This window comes from Orcinus orca, chromosome 6, assembly GCF_937001465.1.
Source record: "Orcinus orca chromosome 6, mOrcOrc1.1, whole genome shotgun sequence".
NCBI classification, from domain to species: Eukaryota; Metazoa; Chordata; class Mammalia; order Artiodactyla; family Delphinidae; genus Orcinus; species Orcinus orca.
The window spans coordinates 83,852,459-83,871,952 of record NC_064564.1 but is presented as its reverse complement, the minus strand read 5'-3'; the positions used below and the strand labels follow the sequence as shown (position 1 = coordinate 83,871,952).

The 19,494-nt window shown below is 38.5% G+C and overlaps 1 protein-coding gene across 3 annotated transcripts in view; it reads right to left on the bottom strand.

The window, feature by feature from the left end:
• Nucleotides 1–19,494, bottom strand: part of LOC101278894 (phospholipid-transporting ATPase FetA-like) — a 94,372-nt gene that overhangs the window by 20,169 nt on the left and 54,709 nt on the right. For all 3 annotated transcript variants that reach the window (XM_049710749.1, XM_004271519.3, XM_033431072.2), the window contains 3 exons: nucleotides 11,123–11,319; nucleotides 8,791–8,999; nucleotides 6,848–6,891 (listed from right to left, as the gene is read on the bottom strand). In XM_049710749.1, the coding sequence (XP_049566706.1) occupies nucleotides 6,848–6,891; nucleotides 8,791–8,999; nucleotides 11,123–11,319 (450 nt within the window). The remainder of the gene's footprint in view (nucleotides 1–6,847; nucleotides 6,892–8,790; nucleotides 9,000–11,122; nucleotides 11,320–19,494) is intronic.

Below are 19,494 nucleotides of genomic sequence, written 5' to 3'. Positions count from 1 at the left end.
ATAAGCCAGAACAAACAGCAGCTTGACACTTTATAGAAGGTCGACCTGGGGGCAATTTCTGGAATGTGATGAGAACTCTTAGGAGGATGGGAAAAGAAAAGCAAGATAAGTGAAAGAGACACTGTGCTGGTTTCTAAGCCTCTGTAGCTCTGACCTGGTCCATCCATTCACTTGGAGAAGATCCATCACACAGGAGACAAGCTAGCACTGCTTGGCAGACCCTTCTTGCCCTCTTTCTACTCCAGCTATCCTGAATGATTAGTGGCCATCTTCAGGCTCTATTCTTCCAAGTCCCAAATCCATGATAAATCAAACCTGAGGACATGAGAGAGTAACTGTTCCCTATTAGTAAACGGTTTCTGGAAAAAGTCTTGTCTCTGGCTGTCCTCTGCCTGATTTTGGGAACTGGGAAGGGAGCTAGGTACAATGACATCACTGTGTTGCACTATCCCTATTTTACCCCACAAGGGGGCTAGAGAGAAATATTGCAAGACAGAGGCAAGGCTGTATAACAAGGAAGCTTCAGTACAGACTTCTTGTTCACAGACTTCATTTTATACCATTTTGCATACCTGATTCAGCATACCTGATTCCTTCCTGCCTCTAGTCCTCAAGGTTATTGACCCTGCCTCAAGCTGTGGACCTAATATTAATATTCACTACCATTTTCCTGGCTATGAGCTTGGCTCCTTTAGATGTTGACTAACGTTCTTCATGTCAGGTAGGCTGCTGGTAGGCACCTGGGGTAAACATTCTTTTCTGGCTCAATTTGGTCCTGAGACTCTCTTATGCCCACCCTGGAGTGCGGTGTTATTAACAGATTTCTCCAGCCCATATCAGAACTCTCAAGGATATTTCACCAGTTCATTGTAGTTGTGGTGCTACCTGGGCTGGGCCCCAATGTGTCAAGTACAGACACAATTGCGCTGCTTGGTGCTATGTTGGGGAAACAGAAGTTTGTAGTGGGCTATACTGGCTCTTTTCTATAACCCATCTAGAGGGAGTTTTGTCATGATAGTGAGGAAGTATGGTCAGGTCCAGAGCCAAGTCCTAGACCTGGCCAACCACAGACTTGTGAGCTCTGGGAAGTTTGTGGGTTTAGTAATTTAAGATAACTCATTATATAGCATCCTCTGAGGCTCTTCTATAACTGGGCTCTTGTACTGGTACATTCTTTGAAACTTAGAAGCTGGTGAGTGATGTGAGAGAAGTTGGAGAGGTAGATATGAAGCAGATCCTGCATTACCATCTTGTATGCAATAGGGAACCATAACAATTTTCTGCTGAAAGTCATATGATCATATAGTCCTCTGGTAGCAGCATGGAGAATACATTGGAAGTAGCAAGATGAAAAGCAAGGAGACCAGTTAGAAAGCCAGTCAGTAATTCACAAGAGAAATGATAAAGTAGTGATAATAAATATTAAATTAAGGGTATGATTTGAAAATATAGAATTTGATGACATGGATATGACAAGTGAAAGAGAGAAACAGTTAAGAATAATTTTATGTATCCTAATTGGGATAGATGGTAAGACCATTCACTGAGATAGGATACCCAGCAGGAGGAGATTTTTGACAGACTGACCTGGCGATACCTGAAGGACATAAAGGTAATAATGAAAGCAGGCATATATAGTTTTGAAGCTCAGGTAAGAGATCTGAGCTAGTTTCTAATATCCCCTTCCAGACAAGTAATGTTTGAGAACACTGGAACTGGCTGGGTACAGGACTGAGGCAGGGCTAGCTTGGAGCTGCAGTACAGCATGATCTGAGGAGCAGTATTCATGAATTACTCTGCAATTGAAAGTTAAACACCCAGTTGAATAAGACTGAATGGCAAATCCAGGTACTAGACAAAAGGATGGAAACCGGGGGTATCAGATGAGAAGAAACGAATTCAGAATGGAGAGTAGAGGAGGCAATTGAGGATACTCTTTGAGATTCTGTGACATAGCTATAGATAGTTTTTATAGGATATCTTTAGCTTTGGTCATGGATAGGGAGGGAGCTAAAAAGGTTCTTGGATATATGGATTTGGAGGTCATTAGTAAGTAGGCAGTAGTTAAAGTCAGTAAAAACACGAGACTATAAGATGGAAAAGAGGTACAATAATAGAGCTCTGGGGGAACATCAGTACCTATGGCCAAGAAGATGAGAAAAACAATCATACAGGAAGAAAACACAAGAAGAGAGTTACTTAACAGAAGCCAAGGGACAAGAGAGCTTTAATAAAAAGTGGAGTTTTAAGTGTTAAAATCTGCAGAGAAATTGGGTAAGGACTTAACAACAAGGTAGTCATTAGTGATCTTGGCTAGTTTCAGTGGACATGATAGGACAGAGTCTAATTATATAGGGTAGAATGAGGAATGAATAAAAGGTGAGGAGTTATAAAGACTGCTGTAATTGTCTATTTCCTTATACACTTTTCCTCTAGTCTGCCAACTCTGAAGGTAGGGAACAAATTTCCTTTGTTTTCCTTGAACCTTTAACATTTATTCAGAGTCTGACATATGGTTGAACATTTTGGACTGACTGATGGAGTCAGAGGGTAATGCAGGATGAAGGCAAAGCTCTAACTGCTTTAAAAAATGAATAAAATAAGATATAAACATTTATTAGTAGTGGTTACCTCTGGTTAATGGGCTAAGGGTTACTTTAACACATTTATTTTATTTTAACTTAATACTATATTTTTTAGAGCAGTCTTACGTTCATAAAAAAAAATTGAGCAGAAAGTACAGAGAGTTCCTATATATTTCCTTTCTTCTTTCCACTCCACATTTCCCCCTATTTTCACCTTACATTAGTATGGTACATCTGTTACAATTGATGAACCAATATTGATACATTATTATTAACTGAAGTCCATAGTTTACACTAGAGTTCACTCTGCTTTGTACAATTCTGTGGTTTTTGACAAATGCATAATGTAATGAATCCACCATGACAGTATCACACAGAATAGATTCACTGCCCTAAAAATCTCCTGTGCTTCATCCTTCTCTCCACCCCTCCCCAAACCCCTGGCAACTGCTACCTTTTCTAGAATATCATACAGTTAGAATCATACAGTACACAGCCTTTTCATATTGGCTTCTTTCACTTAGCAATATGCATTTAAAGTTCTTCCCTTTTCTGTGTATATGTGTGTGCGTGGCTTAATAGCTCATTTCTTTTTATTGCTGAATAATATTCCATTGTATGTATGTAGTAAGTGTTTTTTTGTTTTTTTAAAGAAGGGATAGATTTGAGCTGAGGGGAAAGAATCATATAATGGGATAAGTTTCAGATATTAAGAAACAGAGAATACAGCATTGACTGAGGTTCCTGAAGAAGTAGAAAGGCATGGAATCAGAATATATGAAGAGATTAGTATTGAAAGAAAAAGTTATACCTTTTGTTGAGACTGAAGGAAAGGAGGTAAAGGTGGGTTCTGATATTTGTACAGAAAAGGGTACTTAGCTGATAGTTTGGATTTTTCTCAGCAAAGTAGAAAACAATATCATCTATTGCACACTGGGGAGAAGGGAGTGGGATGTGGTAGAAGGCCCAAGAGTGGTGAATTTTGGAATAGCTAATATGGAAAATTAAGAATTAAGCTCACCATAAATAGATTAAAAAATTATCCAAGTGGCACCGGAAGCCCAGAAGAGTTTGGAGTCTCTGAATTTGTAATGGCTTGTGATCCCCAAAAAGTGCTTGGCATTCTGAGATTAGAAACAGAGAATGGTAGATGGCTTGGTTAATTCAAGGTTGAGATTTGTTGGGCGATCAGAGAGGGGAAAAAAAAGGGAGAACTAGTAAGGTATTGAAGATGCTTATGATCTTGGGTACAGATGGGGGGCAAGATAGGACAGGAAGTAAAGTCACAAGGGATTGATAGAGAAAAAGGAGAACAGAGAGTTTGTAAATCTTCCTTTGATAAGAAAGCAGGTATACTAGGAATCAAGTATCAAGAGAACTGGAAAAATAAGGTTTGTGATCAGAGATCATGACAAAGGAGTTTACAATTTCAGAGTAGTACACTTCTGGATGGTGACATGATAACATAGAAATGGATGATATAGGTTTTTTTGAGTCCAAAAAGTCATTTGAAAGATATATTCTTTTAGACATCTGAAAGCATCTATGTTGCTAGATCATCCGTAAATAAGCCAATACCACCCAAGATGATAGCAGGGATTGGGTAGAGAGGGGAAATATGAGCTAAGGTTTCAAGGTCCTCAGTGAATGAAGTGGAGAAGCCAGAAGATTTGTAAATGTCAACAACAAGAAGAAAAAGGAATATAGCTAGAAGTCATAAGCATCACAGGAAGAAATATTATATGAGGGAGAAAAAGTAATAGTTTAAAAGTGGCACAGGATGGGCTTCCCTGGTGGCACAGTGGTTAAGAATCTGCCTGCCAATGCAGGGGACACGGGTTCAAGCCCTGGTCCGGGAAGATCCCACATGCCACGGAGCAACTAAGCCTGTGCACCACAACTACTGACCCTGTGCTCTAGAGCCCGTGAGCCACAACTACTGAGCCTATGTGCCACAACTACTGAAGCCTGTGCTCCTAGAACCTGTGCTCTGCAACAAGAGAAGCTACCGCAATGAGAAGCCCGTGCACTGCAACAAAGAGTAGCCCCCACTCGCTGCAGCTATAGAAAGCCCATGCGCAGCAATGAAGACCCAAGGCAGCCAAAAAAAAAAAAAAAAAAAAAAAGAAAAGTGGCACAGGATAATGAGGACAATACCTTTGGACTTTTGGTATGCGGAGTACGAGAGATGGAGGAAAAGGGATATCCTCCGGGAAAGTCATCTTTCAATCAAGGTAGAGAGAAGAAAGCATTTTTATGAAAAGATAAGGCTGTGGGTATTTGCTTACAAGAGAACAAAGATTCCAGGGATCCAGAGGAAAATGTGTTATGGTCGATCAGTAGCAAAAGGAGGAGGAAGAGAAAGGTAACTCCAGGGTAACAATTTACTCCCTAGAAGCTATAACTTTGTTTATATTGCCAAGGTCATTAGCAAAGTCCCTGGAAGAGGATTTAAGGCAAATACTGATTTTATTCCCCATTTCCAATCTCTCTGGATGGATAAGGGTTAGGCAGTAGTTGGGAGCTGGAGTTACCTGTTTAGTACGTAAGTCAAGTGGCTAAAGGTTTGGAATTGGTTCTAGTAGGAAAGCGATAGGGTGAGTAGTATCCTGAATGTAATGGAAGAAGCCCTATGAAGGGATGCTTAAAATCAAACCCATAAACAAAAGTTGAGATCCAATACTGGAAAAAACAGTAAAATTGAACCAGCCAGAGACAGGAAGAATGAAAAGGAAAATATTCTTACAATTGTGTGGGTTAGGACTATTGAGTATGTCATAAATCCTCAAGCTATAAAGGAGAAAGACTGATAGAATTAATTACATAAATTAAAAACTTCTAAACAAAAAACTTTAAACAAAAGCCAAAAAACAAAAATGGAAAAAAATAATTGTAACGTATGTGCCAGATGAAGGAAAAGTTGGTATTTTTACTATATAAGGAGCCCCTTGAAATAAGAAAAAAAGGACAAAGAATGTGAACAGGCAATTCACAAAAGAAGTATAAATGGGCAATAAAGTGATTGGGAAGAGAAAGGAAAATAAGCACATAAAATGATTCAATCTGATTAGTAATCAAAGAAAGGTAAATTAAATGAGATATGATTTTCACAATTAAATTTCCAAAGATTGAAATATTAATACCCAGTACTGACAAGGATACAGTATGGGAAAAGAGGAATTCTCATATTTTTTTGGTGGGATTATAAATTGATGCAGTCTATCCAGAGAGCAGTATGGCACTATTAAGTGCATTAAAAATCTAGCCACCCTTTGACCAACTAATTTTACTTCCAGGACTTTATTCTAAGGAAATAATTTTCAGAAGAGGAGACAAAAATGTATGTACCTGGATGCTTATCATAATGCTATTTATAATAGCAAAAGACAACAGAATAAAAATAGGGGATTGGCTAACTCAATTAAGATACATCAATGTAATTGGCTACGACAGCCATTCAAAATGATGATGTAGACCTAAATATACTGACACGGACGGAGGGCCACAATATAGTGTCAAGTGAATAAAAGGAGGCTGAAAATAGCATGCATGCTACGATCCATCCATCCATCCTTCCTTCCTACATACCTACCTACCTACTAGACCTAGGTGTATATGTGTGTATATATACATATGAAAAACATCTGAAAGGATAAATATTCCCAGATTATACACTGGTTATCTAAATGGGACTGAATGATTTTAATTTTCTTCTTCATACATTTCTATATTGTTTGAATTTTTTTTTATCATGAGCACAGATAATTTTTTAAATAGAAAAAGCCAATAAAGCTGTTTTCATTTTTAATTAAGTTATTTGTGTTTAAAAGAAATTTTAATAGCACTATTCAGAAAACAAATAATATTCATATGTAGAATTAGAATTTATTCTCAAGTAATGTAATGTCTTCCAAAAAAGTATCTTAAACCACTATTCATTTGCTCTCCTAGATCATTTTTATGAGCTCAAGGTTTCATCCCTTTGCTGGTTTCTTCAGACATTTCCTTACTTTAAAAAAATTTATATATTATTTATATATAATCACCTTCTTATAATAAGCTATTTTCATTTAAAAACACAAACCCAAATACCCTCAAATAAACAGAGTTCATTTATATAATACTTTCTGATATTATGGGGCCAATAACAGCTGTAATATTTCAGGGGCTAAGGGAATCCCAATCTGTGTTAAAGATGCTGCTGTGCGGCGCAGCCTCACTCAGGTCCCACATGCATTTCACAGGGCGCTGTAATCACTCACCTCCGAGACTTCTACCCTCTGTCCATTCTTGTCATAGACAACACCTGTTGGTAAGTAAATAGAATACACATTTGGCAAGGGTTTTAAAGAAGGGTTTATATTTTTTTATTGTGGTAAAATATGTATAACATAAAATTTTTCATTTTAACCATTTTTAGCGAACAATTCAGTGGCATTAACATCATTCACAATGTTGTACAACCATCACCATTATATATTTCCCAAACTTTTTCATCATCCTAAACAAAAACTCCTTACCCTTCCCTATTCCCAGCCCCTGGTAACCTCTAATCTGCTTTCTGTCTCTATGAATTTGCCTATTCTAGATATTTCATATAAGTAGAATGATACAATATTTCCTATTGTGTCTGGTATATTTCACTTAGCATAATGTTTTCAAGAATCATCCATGTTGTAGCATGTGTCAGAACTTCATTATTTTTTATGTCTGAGTATTCCATTACATGGATATACCACCGTTAGTTTACCCATTCATCTGTTGAGGGACACATGGGTTGTTTCTACCTTTGGTCTATGGTGAATAATGCTGCAATGAACACTGGCATACATCTATCTGTTTAAATCTCTGTTTTCTTTTTCTTTTCTTTTCTTTTTTTTGGTATATACCTTGGAATGGAATTACTGGGTCATATGGTAATTTAAAGGAGGATTTTTAAAAGCTTATTCCCTCTGATTCTATCATCCTAGACTTGCAGTTAAGCTCCTCGAATCCCCTCAGGCCACCTAGCTCTCAGTGCCCTATGAGCTCCCTTCCTCAAGCCAATGGTAAGAATAATGCTGCTTGGGGTGCAATTCTTCTCCTTAAGTGTGAGTGAGTTGAGGCTGGAGGCTAGTCATTTATGAGAGACTTCGTACCTCCGGAAGCCTTTCAATCAGAAAAGTTACCCAGAGGATATGTGAAAGTAGTGCTGGAATGTTTAGTATTCTTGGCCAGCATACAGCATAGACAGAATGGGGGTGGAAGACAGTCTGATGACAAGCGTAGAAACACCCATGACCCTTTTCAACCTTATCCTTACCCTTACCCAGTATATGGTCAGGTCATACAATGAGTAAGAAAATTAAGATCCTCACCCAAATCAACCATCCAAAAATAAGCTTTCAGAGTTTATACGTGTGAAAACTTGTTTGGCAGGGGTAATAGAAAATATTAGAGTGCTCTAGCTTTTTTTAAAATTTTAACTTTAATTTTTTTATTTTTAAAATTTAACTTAAAATTTCTTTGAGGTGAAATTCATATAACATACAAGTAACCATGTTAAAGTGTACAATTCAGGGGCATTTAGTGCATTCACAAGGTTTTGCAACTATCACATCTTCCTAGTTTCAAAGTTTTTTCATAATCCCAGAGAAACACCCCATGTGGTCTATCTTTTTAGATGTGATTGCCTTCCTTAGCTAGTTAGTGCAGTGGGCATGAATGTTCACACATATAAGGACTTAACACTATCACAAAAACAAGCTTATGCCTAAGGCAGGAAATAAATGAATAACTGGGCATGGGAGACACATCAAACTCTGAATACCCTTTGATGGCTTCTTTCTAGAGTGTTTATTGGTCTGAGGGGGAATCAGAAGAATAGCAGCTTCAGAAATATGCTGGTTGCACCATCTGATTTAATGTGAGAGTAACTAACATTGCCCAGACATTGGGAATTCCTTGAGGACGGAGATTAATTCTTATACATCTTCATATTTTCAACATCCAACACAATGGATTGCATCTAAAAGGTGCTAAATAAATGCTTTTGGTTAGAACTGAATGGGCTAGGTGAGCTTTGCTTAGTGAACAGGGCAGGTTGTGAGACTAAGAAGTAAATGTGAATTTAGAGGCATATAGATTTAGAGATAGATCATTCTTGAGAACAATCTGCAAAGTTATATTTCCCCAAGACTCAGGGAAAGCAGAAAAATATGCATACCATAGAATTTCCCATTAATAGAACACTTGTTGAAAATCATGATGTTCTGAGTCAGGGTCCCTGTTTTGTCGGAGAACACGTATTTGACCTGGCCGAGCTCCTCATTAAGGGTGGTGGTACAAGCCCGTGCTGGTGTGTTCTTTAGTTCATAAAACATCCTCCGATCCCAGTTGATATAGAAACTGTTGCCCAATCTTATTATCTCAACACTAAGGAGAAAGCAAGAAAAGAAGGGTCCTGGGTCAAAGCAGGGCAAGCAAATTCATCATCCTGGTTTCCTTCCTACCAGTCCGGTGGTAGAAATGAAAATCAGAATATCCTCCTTGGGAACCTACAATCTTGAAGGACCCTTCGTACTAGCCAACCCATTGTAATTCTGACTTTGACCATTATCACTCAAGGCTTTACTTGATTACCAGACATACTGATTAACTTTGCTGAGGCATACTCCCTTTACAGCCTTTCTTCCAAAATTTTTGAAATTCTGCAATAATGCAAGGCCTGCCAGAGTTAAGAGCTAATTTATAAAACGTAGCCTAGGCTTAATCAGAGAGTTATTGCTGCTGTCATGTAAACTCATTGGTGGGGAAGAGAGAGAATCTTCAGACTTGAAATAGCACTTTGTTTCAGAAGGGAAAGATCTGTGAGACTCAGAAACAGCTTACAGGAGCTGACGACCCTCTGATAAATTTCTAGGCAGATCCAGCCTGCCTGTGGGGTAGCTTTTCCCTAGAATAGCCTCCTCTTCATTTTATCCGAGTTTTCCCAATTGTGTTTGTCACATTCCACTTCTGTTCCAAATAACATGCATATAGATTCTTTATGGTTAACAAGCGTCTTCATTTTAAAAGTGGAGACTTTTAAGTGGCTTCCTTCCTATCATCATTCATATTTAGTTTGTGGCAGTTTAGACTGCTTCATTAGTAATCCCTGTCTGAGACAACTGCATTGAGCAACATGGATTTTTTGTTTGAGGTGAGGGAAGAGGTGATCAGGCCCACATTATTGACTTTATTAGTCCTCATGTGTTGAGTCTTGACCTCTCCCGTCCTTCACCATACCAGTCACCATAGCAATCTCTCTAAACCCAGACATTTAATGATATTATTTCTTTCCTTGGAAAGATCTCTGCTGCTTTTAGGATAAAACCCAAACTCCTTGGCCTGGCATTCAAGGCTCTCCTGAATCTAATCCTAAATTACCATCCAACACCTTAGTCTAGGCTACTCACTGTTCTACGACCAGATCAAGCTTTTAAAAACCTCCAAACCTTTGTACATACTGGTCTTTCTGCTTGTAATATTCTTTTCCTATTTTCTGCTTGGTAAATTCTACTCTTTTCTCAAATATCAGTTTGATTATTACTTTTTTCTGTAAATCCTAAGCCTCTACAGGGAGAACCAACCTATTCCTTTTCTAGGCTCCCATAGCATTCACATATACATTTCTATTACATCATTCTTCATATTGTACCTTAATTATTTACTTAAGTATCTGTTTCCATGTCTATGTTGTAAGTTTATCTAGAGGAAGGGTTGTCTTATTATTCATGTTTCTTTCTCTGGCACCTAATATAGTGCTTGGCACATAGTAGGTGTTCAATAAATATTTATTAAATTAGTAAGATAATTTAGTTATATTGGGTGCTTTTGGGGTTGGGATGCCACAGTGCAGGGTTTAGGAAACCTGAAAAGAACGATGCAAAAAATGTGTTTGTGTGTGTGTATGTGAAAGGGAATGTTGAAAATAGAAAAAGCAGATCAGAGTACAGTAAAGACTTATTTTACCTATATTTCAAGTTTTTGTTCAAGGTGCTCATGAAAAGGGGAAGGAAACATCCTTCATCTTCTCCAACTTTTAGGAACCAGAACTTAAGTCACAATTACACCTATCTACCATTTGCCACATTGTTTCTATGGGAAAACTCATTCTGAGTTCTGAATTAACTGATTTACAAATGAATGGACTCTGTCTCACTGATAAACTAGGGACTGCCTAGATTGTGCTTTAGCATCACCAAATTTGTGTGCATTTTTTTCTAATTATTTCATGTGTTTGTTTGTCTTATTTAGTCATGTACATTATAAACTATTTGAGGGTTGGGATAATTTTCTTTTGTATAACCCACATAGTATCAAGGATGGTATTCTGGATATAGAAAACATTTATGCAGTCTCTAGATATGTCTCAGAGTGTTTTGTGCACCAGGCACTGTGCAAAGTAAAGGGTTAAAGAGCACAGAATCTATGCTTTCTGAAAGTTCACAGTCTAGTTGGGGAATTAAGTAGGAAGTATGAAGTCAGCTTGTCCCCCAGTGGTCAAAGAAGCCTACCTGACGTAGAGGGAAATAGGCACCACGGTGTTGAGAATAATGAAGTAGGACCAGAATATAAGGACGGCAGAGACAGCTGATGAAGAAACATATTCTTTCCATGGCAGAAAATCCTGGAAGTAGTAGCCTTTGTTGCTTTCCCAAATGCAATGACCAACTGCTAGGACAAAACACATGCTGCCTAAAAACAGAAAAATCTAGAAATCAAAAAAAGAATTAAATTAACATTTCATCCAAGACGTGCTGCTTCAGTTCTACCGTTTGGAGCCTATCTCTCAACAAAGCCTCTCTCTTTTCTTGGAGGGCAGGGGTGCCCTGACGCTCACAGTCTCTAGGCAGTAGTACACAGGACAGAAAAGAAAGCCCAACAGGAGCCATCCTTGGGATTTTGACAGGAGATAATAGTAACTAAAATATAGTAAATATTAATTAAGTGCCAATAATTGTGCTAAGTACTCTACCTGTATTATTTAATTTAATATTTATAATACCCGTCTTGTAATAACAGACAAGAAACTTGATATTAAGAATGGGAAAGTATTTTGCCTAAAGTCATTTAGCTACTAACTAGGATGGACAGGTCTTGAACTAGTTCCAGAACCCAATCTCTTAATTACTCCATTACTGAAGTGAGTGAGGTTCTGCTTTAAAAACAAATCTAAAATGTGTGGCGTTGGCTTAGCAGCTGGGGGTGGGTGGGTGGTAAGGAAATGGATATAAAAGGCTGACAAGATGGCAATCATGTTTACAGTAAAGAATATGGTAAAACTGGAAGACAGACCATGTGCCTACTGAGGCTAGAGCTCTAAGGGAAATGGTTAGAATTAGAATATTAGTGTGTGTTGGCTGACTTTAACAAAAGAAAGAGTTGAAATAGGGGAATAACTGGCCAATTTTAAGCAGAAATGAAAAGGAATAGCGTGAAATCTGGGTCATCAAAGGACTGGAAAAGCATATTACTTTTAGACACCAAAGAGGAAAAAAGAGACAAGATTGAGATCTTAAGCAAACAAGGCCCAATAATTCTTTTCAGCTGAATAAAATGAATCAGCCTGGAGGCAATGTTCAGATTAAAGATGGCACCTTTTTACCGAACCAAGATTATTGTTCTCGATAACCCCAACTTTCTTATCATTAGGTTGAGAGAAAAGGGCATGGAGGGGAAAGGATGCAAAGAAAGAAGACAGATTCGAGAAAATCTGTTTAGAAAAGAACTTTGGGGAGGAGGGGATAATAATCCTGAACTCATTTTACAAAGCCAGCATTACTCTGGTACCAAAGCCAGAGAAGGACACTATAAGAAAAGAAAACTACAGGCCAATACCCCTGATGAATACAAAATTTCTCAATAGCAAACCAAATTCAACAGCGTATTAAAAGGATCATACACCATAATCAAGTGGGATTTAGACATTAATGAAAGAAACTGAAGAAGACAAGTAAATGGAAAGATATATTCACGGATTGGAAGAGTTAAGCAATGTTAAAATGTCTATACTACCCATGCTATCTATAGAGTCAATGCAATCCCTATCAAGATTTCAATGGCATTTTTTATAGAAATAGAAAAAAAATCCTAAAACTTGTATGGAACCATGAAAGACCTCAAACAGCCAAAGCAGTCTTGAGAAAGAAGCAAGGTGGGTGCATCTCATTTCCTGATTTCAAACTATATTACAAAGCTATAGTAATCAAAACAGTATGGTACTGGTATAAAAACAGACATATAGACCAATGCAACAGAAATGTGAGCCCAGAAATAAACCCATGCATATATGGTCAACTAATATTTGACAAGGGAGGCAAATGGTGTTGGGAAAACTTGATATTCACATGCAAAATAATGAAACTGGACCCCTATCTTATACCACTCACAAAAATTAACTTGATATGGGGCTTCCCTGGTGGTGCAGTGGTTGAGAGTCCGCCTGCCAATGCAGGGGACACGGGATCGTGCCCTGGTCCGGGAAGATCCCACATACCGCAGAGTGGCTGGGCCCATGAACCATGGCCACTGATCCTGCACGTCCAGAGCCTGTGCTCCGCAACGGGAGAGGCCACAACAGTGACAGGCCCACGTACCGCAAAAAAAAAAAAAAAAAATTAACTTGATATGAATTAAAGACTTAAGTGTAAAACCTGAGATCATAAAACTCCTAGAAGAAAACATAGAAACATAGAGAAAAAGTTCCTTGACAGCCGTCTTGGCAATGACTTTATAGATATGGCACCCAAAGCACAAGCAACAAAAGCACAAATAAACAAGTGGGATTACATCAAACTAAAAAGCTTTTGTACAGCAGAAGAAACAATCAACGAGATAGAAAGGCAATCAGTGGAACAGGAGAAGATACTTGCAAACCACATATCTGATAAGGAGTTAATATCCAAAATATATAAGGAAATAACTCAATAGCAAAAAAAAAATTCAATTAAAAAATGGGAAAAGGTCTTGAACAGACATTTTTCCAAGGAAGATATTCAAATGGCCAATAAGTACATGAAAAGATACTCAACATCACTAATCATCATGTGATGCTCTTGGTGGGCATGTAAATTGGTACAGCTCTTTGGAAAACAACATGGAGGTTCCTCAGAAAATTAAAAATAGAACTACTATATAATCCACTTCTGGGTATATGTCCAAAGGAAATTAAATGACTCTCTTAAAGAGATATCTCCACCCCATGTTCACTGCAGCATTATTTACAATAGCCAAGACAGGGAAATAACCTAAGTGTCTATCAACAGATGAATGGATAAAGAAAATGTGACACACACACACACACACACACACACACACACACACACACACACACACTACAGTGGAACATTATTCAGCCATGAAAAGGAGGAAATCCTGTCATTTGAGACAAATGCCCAACTCTCCAAAAAACTGCCAAATGCTTTCCAAAGTGGCTGTACAATTTTACATTCCACCAGCATCACATGCCCACATACCTGCAGAGAAGACATGTATGATGTTATTGTGAACCACTTCTAAGTCTACTCAGGGGTCTTCAAACCTGTGCCCTTTATCACAAGGTATGAATTGCTCAAAGCAACCCATCCCCACCGCTAGAAAATTTTAGGTCTCATCTTTGAGTCACTGATAGAAAGTCTTTGGAGACAAGAGTATGAAGGCAGGAGGAGAAGATCTAACTGGGACCATTCTCAGAAAATGAGATTTAAAAATCCTTATTATGAAAAATTTCAAACACATTTAATGTATATAAATACTATAATGAACGCCTATGTGCCCATCACCCAGCTTCACCAATTATCAATTCGTGGCCAGTTTTATTTTGTCCCAAACCTCCTCTTCCCCTGTCCTCCCTTTTATTTTAAGCAAATTTCTCACATTATATAATTTTTTTTGCAAACAGTTTAATATATCTCTTTAAAGGATCTTATTTAAACACATAATCACAATACCTTTATCACTTAAAAAGTTAGTAATAAATCCTTAATATCATTCAATATTTGAGATTTGAGAGTTGAATGAGGGATGGAGGAGAACAAAACAGGAGGATCAAGATAAAAAAGAATAAAATCTGCTTTCATTCCTAGCCTAATGCAGATTCATACTGAGTAGTTCCGCTCTTTGTGATGAAGGTTTCTTCGGGGCCATAAAACCCTTCTTAATCTTACTCCTCCTTATGCTTCTCTTTAATGGGTCATGTGAAAGCATGGCTTATCCTCATGGTTCAGATTAAACTTCAGTGATGAGTTCTACTGGCTTTGCTTCCCCTTTGGACAGTCTATGTGGCCAATATTAAATCTGAGACCATATTCCTCTACCTGCCACTTCTCCAGGCCCGACTCCATCAGCTCCAGTGGGAAAAAGTGGGGAAGGTAAAATGATTATAATAAACTATTATTATTTATTTATAAATATAAATTTATTTATAATCTGTTTATTATAAATTATTAGAATAAATAATTTGATACCCTCTGAAGCTGTGGGAGAAAATTACTGAGTGAACTTCAACACCCTTTCTGCTCCATACCTGTTGCCTGGATAATTGAGAATTACCCATCAATCATTTCCAGTGCTGTGCCATCCCTCCATTGTTAGACTATGAGTCCTCCAGAACCAGATCTTTCTGTTCAGATTTTTTTTTAAATTTAATTAATTAATTAATTTTTGGCTGCGTTGGGTCTTTGTTGCTGCCTGCAGGCTTTCTCCAGTTGCGGTGAGCTGGGGCTACTCTTTGTTGCGGTGTGTGGGCTTCTCATTGTGGTGGCTTCTCTCGTTGTGGAGCACGGGCTCTAGGTGCACAGGCTTCAGTAGTTGTGGTGCACGGGCTTAGTTGCTCCGCGGCATGTGGGATCCTCCCGGACCAGGGCTTGAACCCGTGTCCCCTGCATTGGCAGGTGGATTCTTAACCACTGCACCACCAGAGAAGTCCCTTTCTGTTCAGACTGAGACAGCAGAAAGGAAGTCGGCTTTATCGGACCAAGATCCTGAGAGCAGGGCCTCTCCCCCTTCAGAGAAGCCTGCAGGGGCAGGACACAGTCTGCTCTTTCCTCATTCCTAGAGCTTTTCCTGCCATCCTGAGGCTTTCTAAACCCTTGCAGATGTTCTCTTTCTTAAGAAATATTCATGTTGTGATGGAGTTTATTGGTACTTAGCCTAAAGCTTCACTTTCTTCCTTTCTATAGGAAGAAAGAAACAAGAAATTGGTTTTTGCTACAAACCCCAGATGTTACTTGTTTATTACAAGAGCCAGTCAGACCCAAGAAGACCTGTGTGTGAAGAGTGGTTCCAGTAAAGGCTGAAAGAGATACTCAGTTTTGTCAAGAACTAAGGCCATTGCTGGTCACAGTGGAGCTCCCAGGCATCACAGGCAGTCTGTAAAAAGAGAGTACTCCTTGGTCCTTTGGCCCTTCACCTCTGTGCTTTTCATTGTGCCTTACCCAAGAAGTATATCCTGGATTTCTGGCATCATTCAAATTTCAAGCACTGTGCCCCACAAATACGTCCTACTTAAGAGACTAGGGTTCACAAAGCATTGTCATTGTGAGCTCTGGGGAGATCTGGGGAGGGGGAAAGGACCAAACTCCAGCTCCCCTGTGGGCTTATCAGGAAGGAGTTTTACTAAACATGCTTCCTGTGTCTGTCAGATTTTCCCCTAAGAATCATTTCCAAAAATGGGAAAAAATGAAATGTTTAAATCAGGAAGGATTTCTGCTTCAGCTTTGAGAAATGACAATGCATTATATCTAACTACACTGACAATGTCTTGGCAAAAATACCACATAAACAAAACTGCTGAGCTGTTAAGAACATAGCTAATTCAAGAACATTTCTTCATTTAATAACCATTCAAAAGATATTTCCTGAGAACCGTTTTGTGCAAGGCACTCCCAAGAATATAGAGATGAATATAGCATAATTTCTACCTTACAGGCTCATAATTTGGTAGCTCAGGTATTCATTCATTTTTTTCACTAACTCAACACACATAACTCAACAACATAATACTCCTATTATGTGTCAAACATAATTCTAGGGGCTGGGATACAGTGGTGATAAAAGACAATGCCTTAACTCTCAGAGAGTTTGTAATCCTGTGGAGATATGAGGAAAACAGATATGTTAAGAAAAGAAAAAATACAAATTAACTAGTGCTAAATGCTGTGAGGAAAATAAAACAAGTTAATACAATAAAAAATGTCTTAATGGACGTGGCCACTTTAGATAGGGTGGCAGAGAAGGCTTCTCTGAAAAGGTGACATTGAATACTGAAAACGAAGCAAGCCACGCAAAGGCCTAGATAGACATTGCCAGCAAGGGTAAAGGTCCCATGATAGGAACAAGTTTGCTCTCTCACTTGATTTGTAGTTTACCTGGGTATAGATTTCTAGGTCAAAGTAATTTTCACTAAGAACTTTGAAGGTATGACCCTATTGGTTTCTAGGGCCCAGTAGTGTTAGTGAGAAATCTGATGCCAATCTAATTCTCATTTTTTGTTGGTATCTTATTCTTATCCCTATGAAAAAGTTAAGGGACTTCTATACACCACTGGCGTTCTAGAATTTCATGATGTTTAATGGATGTTTTAAATCTGAAATTCATATCCTTCTTCAATTCTAGGAAATATTCTTCTATTATTTCTTTGACAATATTGCCCCCTCCATTTTCTCTTTCTGATACTCCTGGGAGATCATGTGGGGGCTCTTGGTTTCGTCCTCCATTAAAAAAATGTATTTATCTCTTTGACTTTTGGTTTTATGGTCTAGTAGTATTCTTTGACTCTTTATTTCAGCCCTTCTATTGGCTTTTTAATTTCAGTAATTTTTACTTTCCAAAATTCTTTTTGTTATTCTTAGATTGCCTTTTTTATTCTTTCATTAAAAAAAAAAAATTTAGGGAATTCCCTGGCGGTCCAGTGGTTAAGACTCTGCACTTTTACTGCTGAGGGCCTAGCGTGGATCCCTGGTTGGGGAACTAAGATCCCACAAGCTATGGCGTGGCCCCCCACAAAAAATTTTAGCCTATTCTTATTTTATTTGTACAATTGCTTCTTCTAAGAATACTAGTAAAATTCTTTTGAAAGTTCTTTTCTTTTATCTTCCCTGAATTATAATCTGTTTTTTCCAGAGTCAGTTATTCTCTTTGTTCATCCTCATCCTCCTCTTTTGTGCTCCTGGTTTCCTTCCAGTTCACTTAAAAACAGGAGTAAAAGAGTAGTTTCATCATTATAGGTTGGTTTTATTTCCTTGGGTTAATTTTGTTTCTCGAGCAGACCACTCCCTTATGGGAAGATGGAACCATGAGTTCTGTGTAGGTAAGCAGAATGTGTTCTTTCACTGGTTTTACCGTAGAGTACACGAGGAGCTTGCTGGCAAACTTGAGTCCCCCAAATTTAAAATAAAGTGGGTTTTACTCTGAAGTGATGACACCCACATTAGAAGCCCTACCTCTCTGCGGATAGATTGTTAAATTTCTTCGGAAAGCAGTTCTCTTGTTTGAGACTAGAGGTCAGATACCTTTGTTACTGCTATATGTATGCCTATAGGGGTGGTAGGATGGTACAGAGGGCCAGGTGCTGTCCATGTTGTTTCATGGGCAGTTTTAAAATTAATTATCCTGATTATTACCCCCACATCTTACTCCTGCTCTCAATTCCTGCTGAATCTAGCTTGGAACTACTCTTGAGGAATGCATTTCCATGGAAGCTTTCACTACTCTGGTTTATTTATTGGTATAATCTATCTACTTTCTGCCTTCCAAAAGCTCATCAGCATCTTGGGTCTGCTGACAGTTCTTCACACTCTGTCAGGGGATTTATTTTCTATTTGTACTTCCTCACAGTCATTTCATTAGGCTCAAATAGGAAGTCTCAGCGTCCTTCTTAAACTAGATGCCCAAAAGTAAACATGGGACCCAAGATAATATTCCCTACTTTCTGAAGGAATGATTGCATGAATGACCTCATAAATGTAGAAATTCATAGCAGCTACTCTGCTAGTTTAGCTGCTCTGGGTATTTACACTGCTTCTCTGCTGCAGCCATCTTGTGAGAACTTGAGCAGAGAACTGCATTCTCTTTGGAGACTCCCATTGCAGATCCCTCTATACCTCTGCTTTAATCTGCTCTGGTGTTCTCTAGGCCTGCTATTCAGCCACCATCCTAGGACTTCCTTTCACTGTTCTCATGTTTCCTGGCTTCCATATCTTTCTTGGTTTATTCTCTTGTTTTGCTTGAGTATATACTAGAAGCTTCCTAAGAGAGGATATATGATAAGTAAATTTTTTGAGTCTTTGCACATATGGATATTTCTTTATACTTGCATTTTATTGATAGTTTCAATGGATTTAGAATTATAGGATGCAAATAACTTTCTGGCAGACGTTTGAAGCGTTGATGTTTACCTTCTGCTGTTGCTGTTGAGAAGGCCAATGCTATTTTATTTATTTATTTATTTTGTGGTACGCGGCCCTCTCACTGTTGTGGCCTCTCCCGTTGCGGAGCACAGGCTCCGGACGCGCAGGCTCAGCGGCCATGGTTCACGGGCCCAGCCGCTCCGCGGCATGTGGGATCCTCCCGCACCGGGGCACGAACCTGTGTCCCCTGCATCGGCAGGCGGACTCTCAACCACTGCGCCACCAGGGCAGCCCAGCCAATGCTATTTTGATTCTTGAATATGACATTTTATTTCTCTCCGGAAGCTCTTAGGGTCTTTTAAAAAAAATTTATAATTTCTTCACATGTGGTCAATCTGCCATGTTAAACAGATTTGTCATGTGTTTTAATTTTGTCTCCCCAGGGAAATAGCAAGTATAGCAGAAAGAGCATTAACTCTGAAAAGTTATGCCTAGATGGATAGATGTGATTATTAATAAAATTATGTATGTAAAGCATC